The sequence below is a fragment of the Lepidochelys olivacea genome (assembly GCF_965140295.1).
Source record: "Lepidochelys olivacea isolate rLepOli2 genome assembly, chromosome: 2".
In the NCBI taxonomy this organism is placed as follows: Eukaryota; Metazoa; Chordata; order Testudines; family Cheloniidae; genus Lepidochelys; species Lepidochelys olivacea.
The window spans coordinates 89,809,883-89,829,558 of record NC_140412.1 but is presented as its reverse complement, the minus strand read 5'-3'; the positions used below and the strand labels follow the sequence as shown (position 1 = coordinate 89,829,558).

The following is a 19,676-nucleotide window of genomic DNA, read 5'->3' as shown; positions in this document are numbered from 1 at the left end:
CATCTGCCATTTTGTGGCCCAGTCACCCAGTTTTGAAAGATCCTCTTGTAGCTCTTCATAGCCTGCCTGGGACTATGTAAATCACTTTGAAACAAAAACACTTAATATTTATTAAATATTATTATTTATTTTATTTAAAATTGTGGCTTGTGCCAAAAGACAACAACCACGTTGGATCCTAATGTATTAGGCACCATACAAATATACAATAAATGACAGTACCTTCCTCAAAGAGTCTAAAAGTAAACATACGTGAGGTGGAATAAAATGTACAACTGAGTTGCTTCACACTGTCCATTTTCATTGTTATGAAGGTATGGAAGCTTTGATGATGCTTGAGATGAGTTTCTTTAGATTAACAAAGTATACTTGAAAATTATCGGAAGTTGATTTTGAAGGATAGTTTATTTCATCAAAAGTGATCTCACGGCTTATCACAGTGTTATGTTCAGTTACCTCCATTTTTTTCTTAACAAAACCTTGGTAAAAATTAGAATGAAAAACAATTAGAAGGAGAAGTTGTCACTTTTTTTGGCCTAATTGCTCCATGACCCAGTTTTTTCAGTAACTTACACATAGGGCATCACAAATGAGCAATAAAGAGAATTTTAGAAATCTCTGTAAATATGGAATATTTTGAGGGTTGTGGGAATCATTTTATTATACTAAACTTTATATTAAAGAACAAGAAATCAAGCACGTTTGGTTTAAAATGTCAGAAAATTGCTTTTAAGTGTTGAAGTGCTTTAATAAGTGGAGGTGAGAAATGAAGTCCCTCATTTGACTGTTTTAAGACTAATCCATTTGCTATTTCTGTACTGTTCAATACACAGTATTGTGAGATAGCTGCATTAATATTAAGAGTTCATTCCTACCAACTTTCCAGAATGCCTTGTAGTCACTTGTTTCCATAACTTAACTTCTGATTTTGTTGCTTTATATTGGGAAGAACAGTTTTTCGCATACCCTATTGCAGTTTGACACAGGGAAAGAAAATAATCAACTGAGCTGCCTACATAATGCACACACTTTTCAAAATGAGATTTACAAGTATCAGAAAAATTCAGGATCATGTGCATCAGGATTTAGCTTGACTGTAGTTACAACTTTAATAATACAAAAAGGTCATTATTTAATGCTTGTGAAACTAGTTTATCTGTTGTATAGGCATTCCTAATCTGTGTTTTTCCTTCTCATTAGATAATGTGCAAAATGGCCTCCATGGTGGGGAAAGACATCACAGAGAGACTCATTCTTCCTAGGTTTTGTGAGATGTGCTGTGATTGCAGAATGTTTCATGTTCGTAAGGTATGAATTTTTCCCTGTCTGGTTTGGTTCTGCTGTTGCCTTTAGATTTAAAGGCACATAGTCAACCTAAAAACCACATTTGTCTGAAATTATTTTTATCTTCTGTTGTTACCTGAAATACCGAAGATAACTATAAATGAAAGATACAGGACCCCACATATTCTGTGATTGAGCAGCTGTGGAAATTGCTGCAGAACTGTATTCTAGAATCTTGGCTTTTATTTAAAAATGAAACTTTGCTTCTAGCCCTTATGGGTGTGGAGATAACCTTGAAAACATGAATCAAGTGTAAACTGATGCAGTTTCGCTTGCCTGATCCACAGCTCTCTGGGAGGGAAGGAAGGGTGTATCAAGGCAGAGCTGGCACTGGGCATAAGCAGACCAAGCAATTGCTTAGGGCCCTGAGCAGCTCAAAGAGGCCCCCTAGTCACTTTTTTATTATAAGAACTTGCTTGTTTGGGGGGGGGGGTGTGCGCACGCACGGGAAATATTGCTGCTTAGGGCCCCTGTTGGGCTAGCACTGGCTTAATGTCAGGGTATTAAAATAAATTAATGCTTCCATGGAATTCAGACATTGCAGCTATGTAATTTGGCTCCATTTTGTACCAAAGAGTACCTGATACTACAGAAGAAGATATTTTTCTCTAATTTTTTTTTTTTTTTTTTTTAGTTTTACTGTGTGTATTTGATAACATTTTGTGTATAAGTTTCACTTTCTCCTTTGTATCTAGTTAGTGTCCCACATTCTTTGTAGGGTTCTTTCATATGGAAGAAGGGGAGATAAAACTTTTTTAAAAAATAATAAATTGTGATTTTTAAAACCACACAAATTGGCAGGTGTAAGGTGTAGTACCTGAAACTACTAGTAATCGTTTTTTGAAACTGACTTGATTTCAGGTTGACTTTATCATGGGGAGTATATTAAAATTGTGGTTGTGCTGGCTGTTACAATACCTTTGCAGATGATGAAACATTGCAATGATCATAAATCAGTTATTTTTAATTAATGTAATTTACTTATCTCTAATTTTTGTCTGCAGGTATGTGCAGCCAATTTTGGAGATATCTGCAGTGTGGTTGGGCAGCAAGCCACTGAAGAAATGCTTGTAAGTCTTTTGTACAGAAGTCAGGTTGTTGAGGTATGGCTGTAGGTGTACATATATTCTCCTCACCCTCTCAACACCTGGCTTACAAATAAACTACCTAAGAGAACTCAAAAGTGGGGAAATGACTAAGTTAAGTTTGCACGTGCACCTGAACTCTGTCCTTTTAAAGAGTGTATTGCAATACATTTACACCATTACATAACATTATTTATGCAGAACCGTTGCCTCTTTCATCACTCATTTTCTGAACATTTTGTATTTAAATGACTTTCATCAGTTCCGTCTGAAGTACATGGTGCTACAGAATTTTTTTTTTTTCACCCCTGCAACCTCGGATACATGTGTAAGATATGGAGTTGTTTGAAAAATAATATGTGATCATGAAATGATCAAATTCTGTTAGGCCTGTGCATATGGGTGTAGAGTTGAGGTTGCCTGCATATCCTCAGCTTGGGCTTTTCCTGAATTTTGAGTGCTAGCACAGCTTGCATGTACATTTAATATAGTTTTTAGTAAGGTTTTTTAAAAAAAAATAAATAAAAATGGAGAGAGAAGGTGGTGGGACAAGAAAGGATCTTACGCTGCAGGACTGCGAGCTCTTCTAGCTTTTAAAAAATTGGCAATAGAATCATAGAAATGTAGGGTTGGAAGGGACTTTGAGAAGTCATCAAGTCCAACCCCCTGCACCGAGTCAGAACCAAGTAAATTGAAACCATTCCTGACAGGTGTTGGTCCAGCCAGTTCTTAAAAACCTCCATTGATGGGGATTCCACAACCACCCCTTGGAAGCTTATTCCAGAGCTTAACCATGCTTATAGTTAGAAAGTTTTTCCTAATATCTAACCTAAATCTCCGTTGCTACAGATTAAGCCCATTACTTCTTGTCCTACCTTCAGTAGACGTGGAGAACAGTTGATCACGTTCTCTTTATAACAGTCCATAACATATTTAAATAGCATGTGTGCATCTCACAATCTGAAACTAGTAGGGTAGACACCATCGGGTTACCTTGTCTCCTCTAAGAGGCTGATAGGAATGTAGAGTGGGGCTCCATCTTGAGCACTTTTACGAATTGTGAAGGAGCTCTATTTAGCCCCTTGGTAATTTGTGCTATCTGCTTACGTTTTTCATGATACAATTCAGATTTTGTTCCCAACTATTTCAGCTGCTGAGCTTTAAAAAAGAAAAGTCAGGAATCTCTTTTCATGATGGAAGGAGTGTTTGTTTTCCACTCTTCTGGTACTTCAAAAACAGTTGAATGACTTCTGTTGGAATTTTATTTTTTTACAAACCACTTTTTAGTCAGAAAGTCTGGAAAATTTCAACACAAAAGGAGGCTGCTTGAGCAACTGAAAATAGGGTTGTGATGAAAACTGTAGTGCTATCTTGATAGAAGTCACTGCTGGTCTTGCTGCAATACCACAGACAGTGATAATCATGTGATGAACTTTATGCTGTGATTGCCTCATCTGCACCTTGCCCACTAATCCATTTCTGCTGGGATTACTTCAAAAATTCCAAAGATCTAAGAAAGTTCACTCATCAGTTTTTATAAAACCAGTTTCCATAAAACTATTTTGTCTTTGAGCAGTGTCCCTCTGGGTGCTCCACTTCCGGTTGATCAGAGATTTTTCAGTAGCAGTGCCCATTCGGCCCGTGTACACGTTCCGGACAACCTCGTACCCCATACTGAGGGTATGTAGAGCTGTTCAAGCGAACCGCCCACAGTGCCTTCCCAACCACACAAGGGCTCGATTTGGCATGTTTGTTGTGCCTGTTTCAGCTTTGCTGTAGCTTAGCCTTGAGTTCTTAGTTCTAGGTTTAGTTTAGTTAGTTCCCTTATTTATTTTGTAATCACACCTTTTTAGTTAGTTTGGGGTTTTCCTGTTTAATACCGCCTTTTTCTCCCTTTTTCCTTTTGAGGGATTTGCCTTGTGGGGTCATCACTGACCTGGTATGCCAGGGTTCCTGTGCCTGCCGGGAGTCTATCCCAGTTAGCAAAGGACATTCCTGGGGTAAATGCTGTCTAGGAGACGCATGCCTTCCAGACAAGCGCAAGATCTGCTCAGCTTTTAAAAGCAGATCTCGAAAAAACCACAAGATTAAACTTTGGCTCCTCATGCTGGAATTCTCCCGAAAACCTGCCTCGGATCCAGGTTCAGACACCCCACATACATCAGCCTCCAAGTGAGCACAGTGCCCCTTCAACCTCCATGCCCTGCTTGTCTAGGTCTTTGCAAGATAAGAACACAGAGGATACCAGTAAAGCTCCTAAGAAGAGGAGTTCTGGCTCTCCTCACAGAGAGCCTACATTTAAAAAAAAAAAAAAGCCTGTCACTGTCAAGATTGACCATTTTGGAGACCTCATGTCCCATGCTGAGGCGCCAGTCTTCCACAGTATCTGGAGTTCATTGAAGACCTCAAGCTCCTTAAAGACCTTCTGTAGCAAGCATACCTTGGTACCAGAGTCATCTGCCGTAGCGTCCCAAAGAAGCAGTTCCAGCCGCCCCTGCCCCAAGGCCTTGGCCGCCTCATCAGGGGTCTGGAAAGAGACACAAGTTTAAATCATTGCTGCCATTCCTTCTTCTGTGCAGCCCAGTTCAGCAAAGCATCCTGTAGGGCAGAAGTGCTCATTTTGAAGGTGCATGCAAGAGCGATGCCCAAGTCAATTCCCTGGATCCACCTTGTTCCTTCCTCGACCAACTTCATTCCTATCATTCAGCCTGGTCGCGGGTCACCTAGGACTGCTGGGTGCTGGACATAGTATCTCAGGGGCTAGACCCTGCCGTTCCCTCCCATCCCCTCTCTTTCCCATCCCTCTTCTGGGACCCTTTCCACCAGCAACTCCTCGTTTAAGAGATCGAGAAGCTCCTGCGCCTGGGGGCGGTGGAGGAGGTCCCTTGAGACATGAAAGGAAAGGGGTTCTATTCCCAGTACTTCCTAATTCCGAAAGCAAAAGGGGGTCTCAGACCCATTCTGGACCTGCATTGCCTCAACACGTCTCTCAGTTTTGAATGATCTCTCTGGCCCCCATCATCCCCTGCCTGGAACTGGGAGACTGGTACGCCACCCTCAATTTAAAGGATGCTTATTTCCATATTCCAAGGTCAGACATTCCCTCCGTTTCATAGTGGGCAGACGTCACTTTCAATTCACGGCGCTGCCCTTTGGCCTCTCATTGGCCCCACAGGTGTTCACAAAATGTATGGTGCCAGTGGTTGCTTAGCTGAGATGTCAAGGGGTCCAGGTCTTCCTGTATTTTGACAACTGGCTTATCAAGGGCCGGTCTCGGGAACTTGTGCAGAGGAGCCTCGATCTGATGCTTTCCACCTACCGCGAAGTGGGCCTGTTAATAATAGGGGCATGGCTCGACTCCACGCAAGCCAGAGCCTTCCTTCCAGCAGCATGTTTTCAGGCCATGTCAGACCTGATCTCCCATATGAAGAACCACCCGCTCACCACGGCTCTCACCTGCGTGCAGTTGTTGGGCTACATGGCCGCATGCACATAAGTGGTCAGTCATGCCAGGCTCCATCTCCGGCTGCGGCAAGAACCCTGGGTAGGTAGTTGAACCCTGGGTTGGTGTTGGAGGAAGGTGCCTTCACGGCCATGGCTCCATCACTGACCCTGGTCTCTGATGCTTCAGACCTGGGATGGGGAACCCACCTGGGCGAGCTCAGTACCCAGGGCTGCTGGTTGTGGGACAATCTGGTCCTCCATATCAATGTTAGGGAGTTCAATGTGGTTTGCTTGGCTTATCAGGCTTTTTTGCCCCACCTGAAGGGCAAGGTGGTACAGGTCCTGGCAGACAATATGGCTACAGTGTATTACATCAACTGACACAGCAGAGCCGGTTCATTGGCCCTTTGCCAAGAAGCTCTCCGCCTTTGGGACTTCTGTGTGCGGCATGCCATTCATCTGGTAGCCGCTCACCTACCCAGGACCAGGAACATATTAACAGATCGCATCAGCAGTACCTTCTCATCTTGCCATGAGTGGTCGCTCCACCCAGAGGTGGTCAGTGTAATCTTCTGGAAGTGGGGGATTCCCTAGGTGGATCTGTTCGCATCCAGGCAGAACAGGAAATGCCACGTATTTTGTTCAATCTGGGGGATGGACAGGGGTTCCCTGTCAGATGCATTTCTCCTCCTGTGGTCGGGGGCTCTGATGTACACCTTCCCACCAATGCCGTTGATTCGCAGAGTCCTAGTGAAGATCAAACAGGATAGGGCAAAGTTTATCCTAATAGCCTCGCCAGTACTGGTTCGGCATGCTATTGGATCTTTCGGTAGCTGCCCCACTGCAGCTACCCTCTGGCCAGATCTGCTGTCCCAGAGCCATGGCAGTCTTCTGCACCCAAACCTGGCGGCATTGCACTTGACAGCATGGCTACTGCATGGCTGAATGTGGACGAATGGGAATGCTCGGCCTGGGTTGGGTAGCAGAAAAACCGTCCATCAGAGCGACTGACTTGGCCAAGTGGAAAAGGTTCACGTGCTGGGCCTTGGAATGACATGCCTGGGCTGAGAAGGCCTCACTGCAGGAGACCCTGGATTATTTGCTGCACCTCAAACTCCAAGGTTTGTCTCTGTCATTGATCAAGGTCCTATTGGCCGCTATCTTGGCTCTCCACGCTGCATTCCAAAGCAGGTTGATCTTCGCTCACGACATGACGGGCCAGTTTTTGAAAGGTCTGGAGCGTCTCTACCTGCATGTCTGGGATCCTGTCCCTCCCTGGGACATCTCGTGTTGTCAAGGTTCCTGGGGTCTCCCTACGAGCTATTGGCTTCCTGCTCTCTCCTGCTTCTTTCTCGGATGGTTTTGTTCCTGGTTGCAATAACATCAGCCTGTATGGTGTTCGAGATCAGGAGGCTTACTTCAGAACCGCCCTACAAGGTCTCCTACAAGGATAAGGTGCAGCTGCACCCAGTGTTTCTGCCCAAGGTTGTTTCCTAGTTTCATACTGGCCAGGACATACACTTACCTGTCTTCTTTCCAAAGCCTCATACATCAGAGGAGGAACGCAGGCTGCACTTGCTGGATGTCAGAAGGGCGCTGGCCTTCTACGTAGATAGAACAAGGTTGTTCCGTAAGTCAACGCAGTTGTTCGTTGTGATGGCAGACAGAATGAAAGGTCGCCCAATGTCTGTGTGTAGTGGGGTGGTTACTCACTCCTGCCCGGTGGGGTTTAAAAGCCAGCCCTGGCGGAGAGCCAGGGCTGAGGGCAAGAGAAGCTAGGCTGATTGGGGAAATGGCCACAGCTGGGCCATGGCCCAATCAGGCTGCAGCTGGGCCTATAAAGGGGCTGCTAGGCTGAAGCTTAGAGTCTCTCTCTGCGTTCAGAGAGGGAAGGGCCTGGCTGCAGGGACCGGAGGGAGTACCTAGAGTGGAGCAGGGCTGAGTGGGAAAGGCCAGGGGAGCAGGGGAGCTCCGACCTGGAAACCCCCAGGCTGCGAGGCCTAGATTTGGGCCTCTTAGGTTCTGGGGTTGCAAGGGGCAACCTATGGGTAGACAGAGGCAGCAGGTCCAAATCCCCTCGCCTGTGATGAGTAGCTGATACACTGCAGTCTGCCCTGTGGAGCAGGGCTAAGCGATAACTGGTAGTAGCCAAGACTGAGGCGAGGTGGAGGTAGTGGGTGGGAGTTCCCAAAGGGGGAGACCCTCAGGGATTGTTGGGGTTTACTGCCCAGGGGCAGCACCAGGTCCTGGGAGGGACTGGGGCCGGCGGTAAGGCAGATCATCAAGACGGCAGAGGGCGCTCCAGAGGCTGACGAGCTAATTCCCAAGGACAACCAGCAGGAGGCGCTGTTGGGTGAGTCCGGCTCTATTACACTGCACAAAGGATTTCGTCCTGGATCACGGCCTGCATCCGCTACTGCTATGAGCTGGCAGAAGTGCCTCCACCAGGAATCCTGACAGCACACTCGACAAGGGTGCAAGCGTTGTCATTGGCCTTCCTGGCGCAGGTGCCAATCCAGGAGATCTGTAGGGCCGCTGCCTGGTCTTCTGTCCACACGTTTACATCTCATTATGCACTTACCCAGCAAACTCGAGACGATGCTGGCTTTTGCAGAGCAGTGCTGCAATCGGCATGACCGTGAACTCCAAGTCCACCACCATGGACACTGCTTGTGAGTCATCTAGAATGGAATTGACATGAGCAAGCACTCAAAGAAGAAAAAACAGTTACCTACCTTTTCATAACTGTTGTTCTTTGAGATGTGTTGCTCATGTCCATTCCCATTACCCGCCTTCCTGCCCTTCTGTCGGAGTTGCCGGTAAGAAGGAACTGAGAGGGCGTAGGGCTGGCGGTGCCTGATACACCGACGCATGAGCGCAGCACTCAAGGGGGCACCACATCCAACCCTACGGATACTGCTAAGGCAAAAATCTCCGACGACCGCGCACGTGGGCGCGTGCACACCTAGAATGGAATGGACATGAGCATGGTTCAGATCTTGAAGAGCAACTGTTACGAAGAAGTAGGTAACCATTTTTTCTCTCTGAACATCGGGAACAGTTCCAGACTATTAGAGCAGAGGGTTAGTTCTTAGCAAGGATATCATTGTAAGCCTCCCTAGATGGAGCACACATGGCAGTTTGTTGCATCTCTGCTGCTATCGTCATCCATCAAGGATCTTGGCTGCAACTGTTGGGATTTCCTAGGGAGGTCCAAAGTACCAGAGAAGACCTTTCTTTTCGTGGATTGAAACTTTTCAGTGTATCCACTGGTGAATCCTTGCACACCTTGAAAGATTCCAGGGCCACACTCGGGTCTCTTGATATATGTAAACCTGCAAGTAAAAGAAAATTTAGTAGGTATGAAATGGCAGAGCGGTCCCATCCAGTCCAATTCTCTGGCTTTCATAGACCTGCCAAACCACTTGAAGGAGACCTTCCACCACAACCACTGCCACCACACAGGCCACCTCCTCATTGAAATGTCAATTTTGAGGGTTTGGTTGAGGGTCCAGAATGCCTCCACCTCAGGGATCTTCAGCTGTACTACACTACTCACCCTCTTTCCTTGGGAGACACTCTTTCCCATTTTTGAAGTGCATGGGAGAAAATTGCATTTGATAAATAAGTTTTGGAGGTTATAACATTTGGTTACTCCATCCATTTCATCCGCATCCTACCCCTCACCCCATCCACTCAGGGACTCTTCTCACAAACATTTGTTGAGATAGGAAATCATCTCCATTCTATCTAGTGGGGCCATAGACCCAGTTCTAGTTCAGCACAAATGGAAGGGATTTTATTCCAAGTAATGTAGTGGTTGGTTCAGAAAAGAACGGAGACCAAAATTATATTTCAGAGTTCTGAATACCTTCATGAAACACAGAAATTCAGGATGGTAACTCTCTCCGCTGTAATTCCATCATCAGGTTCTGGGAATTGGTTTGTGGCCCTCTACCTTCAGGATGCATACTTTCATGTCTCCATTCACTCCCTTGCAAGAGGTTTTTTCATTTCAGAGTTGGCCAGGATCACATCCAATATCAAGTGCTCCCCTTTGTACTGTCATCTGCTCCAAGATTTTTCTCCAAAGTCCTGGCGGTAGTAGCTGCTCGCTTTCATCTGTGGAGAATAATAGTCTTCCCCTACCTTGACGATTGGCTCTTCAAGGGCCAACCATATATTGAAGTCTTCTCTGCAGTACAGACAGCCGTGAGCCTATTCTACAATTTAGGATTTCAACTCAACATCAAAAAATCCATTTGACTCCAGTTCAATAGGTAAACTTCATAGGAGCTTCTCTGGATCCCCTAGCGTCCAGAGCTTACCTTCTTGCACACAAATTTATTACACTGACAAGCCTTGTTGTCAAGATACAAATAAGCCCCCAGTCAATGGCAAGAAATTGCCTTCAACTTGTTGGTGATATGGCAGCTTGTAATTTTGTAACACAACATGCCACAACAACTTCACTGGTTCCAGGGGTGGCTCAGAACAGTCTGTATCCCAGTCAAGCTGGTGCCTGTCCATCAGGCGCTAGACTTGCTCAGTAGGTGGAAGAACCCATTCAGAGTCTGTACTGGAGTTCCTTTCACCCACCCTCTTCTACTATCACCATAACTTTTAGATGCATCACTTGTGCAAAGGGACAAACACCTGGGGGGGGGAGGGGACACTGTCCAAGGCAGATAGTTGCCTCAAGAGTGTCTCCTACAGATAAACCTCCTAGAATTACAAGCAGTCTGGAACACCTGTATCCACTTCCTTTCCTTAATCGGGCCAGTCCATCAAAGTCATGACAGATAATATAATCTGTACATTCTATATAAATTGTCAGTGAGGGATGATTGTGCTGAAGCAATAAAGCTGTGGAACTGGTTTATAGCCAATCACACCCTCATTTCAGCCTCTTATCTTCCAGACATTGCAAAACACCATGGCTGCTGATCTGAGCAGATGTTTCTTCCAAGATTACGAGTGGGAACTGGACTCTTGGATTCTCAGTTTTTTTCCAGGTTTCTGAAAGTAGACCTCTTTGCAACGCCTGCCAACAGAAAGTGCAAGAAAATTGTGCTTGAGAGGACTGGGTTATCAATCCTTGGGAACACCTTTCTCATTCCTTGCAGGAGAGGTATTCTCTATCTCTTCTAACATCGTTGATTCTGAGGGTGTTAAACAAGACAAAGATGGAGTCATTCTAATTTCACCAACTTGGCTGAGGCAGGTCTGGCACACTTACCTGATTTACTTTGCCTCCTGTCCAGCATTGAAACTTCCAACCACTTCCCATCTGCTGTCTCAGAACGCTGGTTGGACTCTCCATTCCAACCTGGCCATCCTCTGACTCAACGCTTGATTCTCAGAGAGAGAGAGATTTCCTGTTTGACAGGTCCTATTGAACAGCAGAAAGATCTCTACTAGAGATAATTACTTTCAACAATGGAAGAAATTTTACCATTGGTGTATCCAGCAACTCTTGATCTCTTCATTCTTCTCTTTCCACTGTTCTTGATTACTGATCGGATTTAAAGAAGTCAGGTCTTTCTGATGAGTTCTATCAGAGTTCATTTGTCAGCTTTTGTAGCCTTTTAGTCCCCAGGGGTTTTCAGTCTTTGCTCATCCCACAACAGCAAGATTCATGAGGTGATTGCTTAAACTTTTTCCCCATATCAGAGAGCCTGTGTCCGTATGGGATTTGAACTTGATCCTTAATTGTCTTCTGAAACTTACTTTTCAGCCACTAGCTGTGTTCTCTGCTGAACTTATCTATGAGAATGGCATATTAGTGGCCATCACTTTTGCTTGCAGAGTGAGAAAATTAGGCGTAATGATGGCTGATCCCTCTCCATCCCATCTTATTGGGTTTTTTTCAAGGATAAGGTACCAGTACGCCCACATTCTAAAATATCCCCCAATTTCCACATTAACTAAATTCTTGATCTTTCTGTGATTTGTCCCAAAGCCACATTAGACTAGTGAAGAAGCTGCCTTGCATACCTTGGATGTTAGAAGGGAGTAGCCTTCTATTTGGACAGATCAGACCATTTAGAAAGTCTACAAGACTCTTTCAGTTGCAGACAGAACTAAAGGATTCACAATCTCCACCCAAAGATTTTCAAAGTGGGTTTCCAGTTGTGCTCCTGTTTGTTACCGGGCTGCTAATGTTCAGCCCCCTTTGAGAATAAAAGCCCAATCTACGAGATCCCAAACTAGTTCCATAGTACTATTAAAAATGTATCAATTGCTGAAATTTGCCAAATGGCAACCTGGGTATCAGTGAACACTTTTTCCAAACACAATATCCTGATATATGCCTCTAGATCAGAAGCTGCTATTGGCACAATAGTCCTTTCTTTATTGTTGGATCCAGCTCCAAAGCTCTCTCCTCCTCCAAGGGATACTCTTGGATGCCTGAAGTGATACTACCGATAAGGACACTACTCGAAGAAGTAGTCATTACTCACATTGTGCAATAACCAGAGTTCTTTGAGAGGTGTCTCTCTAGTTGTGCTCCACTACCCACCCTCCTTCCCCTCTACTTCAGAGTTTTGTCTCGCAGGACCTTGTGGTAGAGAAGGAACTGAGAGTGGTTTGCTCATGCAGCTCCATATATCCTTAGTATAGGGCATGAGGGTGTCTGGAGTGTATTTGCAGGCCAAACGGGCAGTATTACTGAAAATCTCTGATCAAAGGCACAGGTGCCGCAGAAGTGGAGCACCCATAGGGGAACGCATCTCCAAGATCTCCAGTTACTGCATGAGGTGAGTAACCTCTCCTTTCCTTGCACCAAATGTGGAATTTTTCACCGAAGAACCAGAATGGGCAGTGTTCTGTTGATAGGCAGTGACAGGTTTAAAGTCTGATGTTCACAACCTATAAGAGCTAGCAATGGGAGTTTTATATCATTATAAAGGAGAGATTCTCCGTTTTCTGAAGAAGCTCATCATTTGCTTTTAATTGGGAATCTTCTCTTTCCAATGGCTATAGTAATCTTAAATGTTTTCTGACAATAGTAGGTAAAGTTGTCAGACACAAGTGTGATTGTGTCCCTTTAATATTACCTTTTTCAAAAGGAATTACATAGTGAAGAGTTTGTCTTTTGAAATGCTTTTTTAGTTTATGGACAGAGTTATTTGTATATAGGAGAAAGACAGTGGTAAGAGAGAATTAAAGGAAATACTTAGCCGTCAAAAAGAGTGTTTTGTATCCAGGTGCGAACTTTGATGTCCATCCTTCAGATGTAATTTGAGGGGATCTAATTAAGAGGATAGTAGAAATGGCATGCCCTTTTGCTTTGCAAAACCTATATAAACAGATCCTGTTGTGAGCAGCAGGACAAAGAATCTTAACAAGGGAAGTAGTGAAGTAAAGGAGCATAAATCGGAACAAGTAACCCCTATTAAAGCTTGCATAAATGTTTATTTACTGTGTTTTATATAGCTACCAAGGTTTTTCCAGCTCTGTTCTGATAATGTTTGGGGAGTTCGGAAGGCTTGTGCAGAATGCTTCATGGCAGTTTCATGTGCAACATCCCAGGAGGTCCGGCGGACAAAACTGTCAACGCTTTTTATCAATCTGATCAGTGACCCGTCACGATGGGTAAGAGTTTTGTTTTATTTATCAAATAACTATTTTTCTGTTCGCTTTTTCTTTGATACCCCATGTTAATTTTTTAGAGATAAGTATCTTCTTCATGTGCATGATTTTGTCAAGTAATTATGTATAATGGTGGTTTTGCTGACTGGAGGAATGCTGTTCTACATTATTCTGGTAAAATGTACTGGACCCTTCCATTGAGAAAAGGTATGTGGAGTTGCAGGCTTCCCTGCTATTCAGTGTTGCCAAAAGTCTGCTTATCACGAGGAATATCAGAAAATTGCAGATGTAATTAAATTGAATATATTGAGATTTTTTTCTCCGTAGTTCACATTCTCTCCTCTCCCCCCTTGAAAATCCATCCTTCAAATCTGTGTTAGGGTTGTCAACAGGGGGCTCCTTCTCAGAGCCAAAAGGAAGCCTTAGTGCCCCGGAGCACCAGCTCTTTGGCTCTGAGGAGGCATGTGAGCCATAATCAGGTACAATGAAAGAAGTAATAGAAATGGAGGTGAGAGAGGCTCACCAGAAGTAAATGGAATTCAAGCCTGTGGTTCTTATTGAATCAACTTAAATTCCTGACAGTGTAAAATATGGTGTTTCCACTAAACCAGCTTTACAGTCGCTTGGATCCTCCACTTGGTTGGCGTTCAGACTTACTCACTTTAAACATTGAAATAGTGTGGGAGGGTGAAGCATGCTGTCAACCACAGTCAATGTGAAGATGTATATAATGATCTGTGAATTGACCACTTTGTCTGCCTCCTGTATTTCATGTCTCACCCCAATCTTCCCCTGCTCAAGGCTTTTTGCCTGGCACTTTCCCATATCCAGCTTGTTGGCACTGTTCCCAGATGCAAGTCTCTCCTGTCACTTTCCCCAGTGCCCTTACAACTCTTCCCATTCCTAACAGCTGGTGGTATATTTATACAACAGCTGTATTTAAATTATTTTCTCTGGAACCCATTACTCTAGGTCCGCCAAGCTGCCTTTCAGTCCCTGGGGCCTTTCATATCAACTTTTGCTAACCCATCCAGCAGTGGTCATTTTTTTAAAGAAGAAGAAAGTAAGAACACAGAGGATCATAGATCTGCAGAGGAAGATAGGTATGAATTTTCTTGGTTTTGTAGTTTTCATTTGCATATAGATATTGCTGCTTAGGAGACTTTAATTTTTCTTTTAATTTGATACCCACATTGGTAGTGAAGACACCAGAACTTTTGCCAAAAATTGGCCAATGGAACCCTCTTTAGCTAAGTTGTTGTTCAGTTATTTAGGGTACTTCACTTAGGTCAGCTATCCAGTAAGTAAAACTAATTCTATAAATACTAAAATAAGAACGTGACTATAAACTTTCATAAGTGTCTAAATTTATAACCAGTATGTTGGGTTTTTTTAAAACTCATGCCTATTTTCTTTGACACCCAACAGTGAAAAGATCAGGGATACAGAAGATGTCACAACAGAGGATGTACATAGCAGGACAGAGAAGCCGCCTTCAGATGCTGATTTTAGTGATTTTACAATAAAACTTGAAAACACCATGGAAGACCATAACCCTGTGCCAAGTAATTCTCAGAGTGAAACTGATTACCAGACTGAGACATTCTTATGTTGCACTTTGTCTTCAGAATCTTGTGGGGAAATAGCTGATGAGAATGATCAAAGTTCTAACTTCTGTAGTATAGCAACACTGGAGGAATCTGGGTTGAGGTCCCAGGAAACCTCCCTCTCAGAACAGGAATTGTACAATTCTTTCCATTTCTGGAGGACTCCGCTTCCTGAAATAGATATTGATTTAGAGCTTCAGCAAACTGATCAGATAATGTCCAACCCAGAAATTCGGGAAGGAACAAAAGACGTGACGGTACCAGTGTTTTCAAACATTACTATGGCCACGAGGAAGGAGCTGGAAGAAATGATAGAAAATCTGGAGCCTCATGTTGATGATCCAGATGTTAAAGGTATAGTGAAGATATTTGTGTATAGTTAGTGTCTGGAAATGTTTTTGTGTAATAATTAATGTTTTGCTGTGGAGGTTTTCATTTTTAACCTTTTGAATGAAGCTTTTTAAAAAAATTCAGAAGAATTAATGCTTTTGGAGTTTAACAAAATTGGTTCTAGCTGTTTTAATTTAACTGTGAAAAAGGATGACAAACCAAAACATTCTTATTTTTGAAAAGCAGCCTCTGATTGTACAGATGCAGTTCTGCTCCCATTGTTTATTGCGAGTGCATAACTGCAGGTACAATAATTGCACCTGTAATTCTTAGTACTTGGATATCTAACTACTTGATTTGTCAATATAATCAGGCTGTCACCTGAGTGCTGCGAATCATTGTGCTCAGTGTTGCATATGCAGTTGTTATGTGCAAAATAGGAAGCCAGATTGAGGCCTTTTTGAAAAATCAAGGCCTGAATGTAACAATGTTTTCACCTTCTGAACAATCAAGTTTATTTTTTAAGGAAATAGCCTTACGGTATCCATGTTTCCAGAACCTCTTCTATAGCAACTTTCATTGCCTGCTGATGTGCGCCAGGATTATGGTCAGGGCAAGGTTAGAAGTGACCCAAATCCTGTCCAACTCTTAAATGCACACACATCTTGTGAGATTGAAGTGTAATGAATGTGCTGTCCCCTACCTTCTTTTTAATAATCTGCTGCCCTTTATGTGGCATCACAGATTTGTTGGGATAGCTGCACTGCAGAAGTCTTAAAGCATGCCAAATTCAAAAAGGGCAGCAGCAAATCTGGCACTGTGGCTTGGAAAGTGGCCATGGAGATTGGAGTATTCTTGATCTCAAGAATCCTGCAGGCTAGAAGAGCACACTCTTAAAGGAGGGAAGAAAAGAGGGGTGGGAAACGCCTGTCAGAATAAGCAGCCATGCTTGGATGCTTTCCTGAAACTTTGGTTTTTCTCCTATCACTAATTACACAGGATACTCACTGATAGCCTAACTTTAATTAGACTTGGCCTGTTCCTGTTTAATCTACTGTAAAATCAGCAGATGAAAATGTTCTGCTTTGAGAAAACTCTAGCCCATTGCTCTGTAAGGGGTGGATAAGAAGGATGGGGTCTAGAAAAATGTACTAGTTCAGTTACTGGTGAGAAGCACATTAGCCAGTGCTGTTTAGGTTTGACTCTAGAGACTTGTTCTACACAGCTACAAAATGTATATTAAACTGTTTCATGAGGATCTGCCTAGCTAATGCATTTGTATACTCAGAGGTGCTCGGTATTACAAGATTGTTTCTGAATCTGTGCTTTGAAGTTGGCTGGTCTCATTCCAGAGCAATTGTCTTGCTGCACTTTAGGATGGTTTCAATGTAAAGAAGCTCACAGGTGCAGTTCTGTGTGTATGTCTGTCTGTCTGATCAAAGAAAACTACATGAAAGGAAATCTAAAGATGCAAAATCCAAATACTCAGAAGTTAGGAAATGCCTGAACTAGGGTGCCTGTGCAGTAACAGTTTGACCCCCTTGTTCATATGCATTCTGATACAGTCGTTAGTTATGTGATCACATACTATTTTTTTCATACAGGTCCCCTGCCTCAATCAGGCGATGGGTAGTTACTCAATATTTCTTTTTATTCCCCTCATTAAATGTATGGCCTTAGAGCTTATTGAATGCACGCCATCTAAATCCTGCACTGAATACAAAATTATTAATTTTATAGTCACTTTCACTATCTTAAAAGAGTGTTTTACAAATAAAACAAATGAATTTATCTTCACAACACACGTGTAAGAGTGGGTAATATTACTTTCCCCATTTTACAGATGCGGAATTGAGACAGAGAGAGATTAAGGCCAAAATTATCAAAAGTGTCTACTAATTTCAGATGCCCAATTTGAGACATCTGATTTTCCGGAATATTTTGCATTCTCTATGTTCACAGCACAGCGCCAGCCAATTTGAGTCGATGCTCAGCACATCTGCAAATGAGGTTTTTCACATTGGGCACCCAGAAAATTAGGAAGATGCTATTTTAGTGGCCACGTATGAAAAGTGAGGTTTAAGTGACTTGCCCAGCGTCACACAGGAACTCTGTACCAGAGACGGGGATAGAATTCAGTACTCCAAGGTGGAATTCAGTTTCTTTAATTGTGACCTGCAGTCCCCTGCTATATCAGACACCTTCCAACTTCTGCAACAAATGAGCCAGGGACAACAGCCTTATTAACTACCCAACCCTTATTCGTTCCAGAGCACTGTCTTCCTGTGCATGGAGAGGGGCAAGGGTTATGTGGAAAACCAGTATGTTTCAGGAAATTAAAGACTATATAATAACACAGTGATTCCCAGACTTCTTATTAAGGTGACCCACTAAGTGCATTTTGCCTTTTTTTTTTTTTTTTTTGTGACCCACCCAGGCTCCAAAACATGGGGAGGGCCCCAAAATCATAGGCCAGCATCCTTCTCTTCTGCTGCTGTCGCCTCCACCTTGCCCTTCTGAAGGGACACTGACCACCTGCAGCAGCCCCTCCACCCTAGCACTGCAACCCTATCCTGGCTTGGTGTGGAGGAGAGGCCCAGAGGGGTGGTCAGTTGGAGAGAGAGCTCACCTCGCAGTGGCTGGGCTAAACCTGAGTGGTGCCAGGTCCCAACTTCTGGAGTGGGGAGCCAGGTCCAGCACTGCAGGACGGGAGCCACTGCTGCGAGGTGAGTGTGGGGTAAGTGGAGGCTAAGCTCTCCTTCCACCTCCATACCCCTGGGGTCACCCATCTCGAACCTTTACATGACCCATTGGTCATACACATACACACATGGGGGCCAAATTAAGGTTTCACAGGCAACCCAGCTTTAATGTTTTTTAATGTAGTTTTATAGGAAATTTCCTAATGGGGGGGGGAAGTGAAAAGAAATTCTAAGACATGCAACCATATTGAGGCACAACTTAAGTATCAGCAGGGTTCAGACCTTTGGACTACAGCATGGTCCTAGAGCACTCTGCCTCACAGAGTAGCTGGCAGTAGTAGACTGTTACCCTCTATTGGACCAGCCAAGAGAGGGGGATGAGAAACTCACTTTGCCAGTAGGTTTCACAGCTATTCACTAATAGCAGAGGAATGTAGAAATGCAGGACACCTGATTTCAATTCCAGTTTCTATAGGGGAATGTTGTCTAGAGGTTACAGACCATTCTGTTCCTGTGCCCCCAGCTTGTCACTGTCCCCCTCTGCATCTGTGTACCTCCTAACTCCCTCTCAATTGACTCTTGTCTCCCTCCTCCCCTGGTCCTCCCCATCCTCTGGGTCCTGCAAACACCCCCGCCCCTTCTTTGCCCCTTTGCATTCCAGTATGGTTGCTTCCTCCTTCTCCATACACTTGGGTGCCAGCATCAGTAGTACAGGAGAGAGAATCTCCTGCTCTCAATTCCTGTGCCTGGTGCCGCAGCAGCCCGGAGGAGCAATTGTAAGGGAAGTCCTGCTCAACCCCTGCAGCCATGAGCATGCTCAGTGCAAACAGAATCTTCAGAGAACTTAGCTGCCAAACAAGCCTCTTTTGAGCATGTGTGAACTGCAATTTTTCAGAGGCTTATAACTTGGCTAAATTTGGGTAAATTTTCATGGGGACAGCAAAAGGCATATACCTGTCAACAAACCAGTCACCCTGCCAAATTACAAGTCCCTGCTCCAAAGCATGGAGGAATTAGAGTTTCTCAACACAATAGTTATAAGAATTTTTTAAAAATATGGGTAAAAGAACATTTTCCCATAATCTCATTCTCAGAAATGTCGGAATCATTTCAGCTGAAACTTACCCAAAACTTAAGTTTGAAGCAGATACCTGGCATGGAAAATTTCAGCCCCCAATGAATAGTTTGGCAAAACCCCAAGCAACAGAACATAGGGGCTTATAATGGAAAATATCTGTCAACCTTAAGTATGTGTGTCTCTACTAGATCCACCTATAATAAATATCGGTTAAAGTTGGGAAAAAACTTTTGTTTGTGTGTTATCATTAGAGCAGCCTCAAAAGAATTTGAAATTCCTAATAGGTGTTTCGGGATAGATTTTTTTCTTTTTTTTTAATACAGTACCTGCACCATTATAGCACTTAAAATAATCACAGGAGCATTTTTTTTGTCTGCTAATAATGGGTGAACACTAAGGAAAGAAACAGAAAGCAAAAGAGTGAAAACAAGAGAAGCAGAAAAGAGAAACTGCAGAAAATAAAGAGGGAAGATGTGCTGCCATGTAGACG

General features: G+C 43.7%; 1 protein-coding gene across 8 annotated transcripts in view; it reads left to right on the top strand.

Annotated features, from left to right (window-relative positions):
- PPP4R1 (protein phosphatase 4 regulatory subunit 1) overlaps positions 1-19,676 on the top strand; it is an 87,329-nt gene that overhangs the window by 52,129 nt on the left and 15,524 nt on the right. For all 8 annotated transcript variants that reach the window (XM_084618173.1, XM_084618174.1, XM_084618172.1 and 5 more), the window contains 5 exons: positions 1,201-1,308; positions 2,349-2,414; positions 13,314-13,472; positions 14,442-14,572; positions 14,898-15,430. In XM_084618173.1, coding sequence (XP_084474299.1) covers positions 1,201-1,308; positions 2,349-2,414; positions 13,314-13,472; positions 14,442-14,572; positions 14,898-15,430 — 997 coding nt within the window. The remainder of the gene's footprint in view (positions 1-1,200; positions 1,309-2,348; positions 2,415-13,313; positions 13,473-14,441; positions 14,573-14,897; positions 15,431-19,676) is intronic.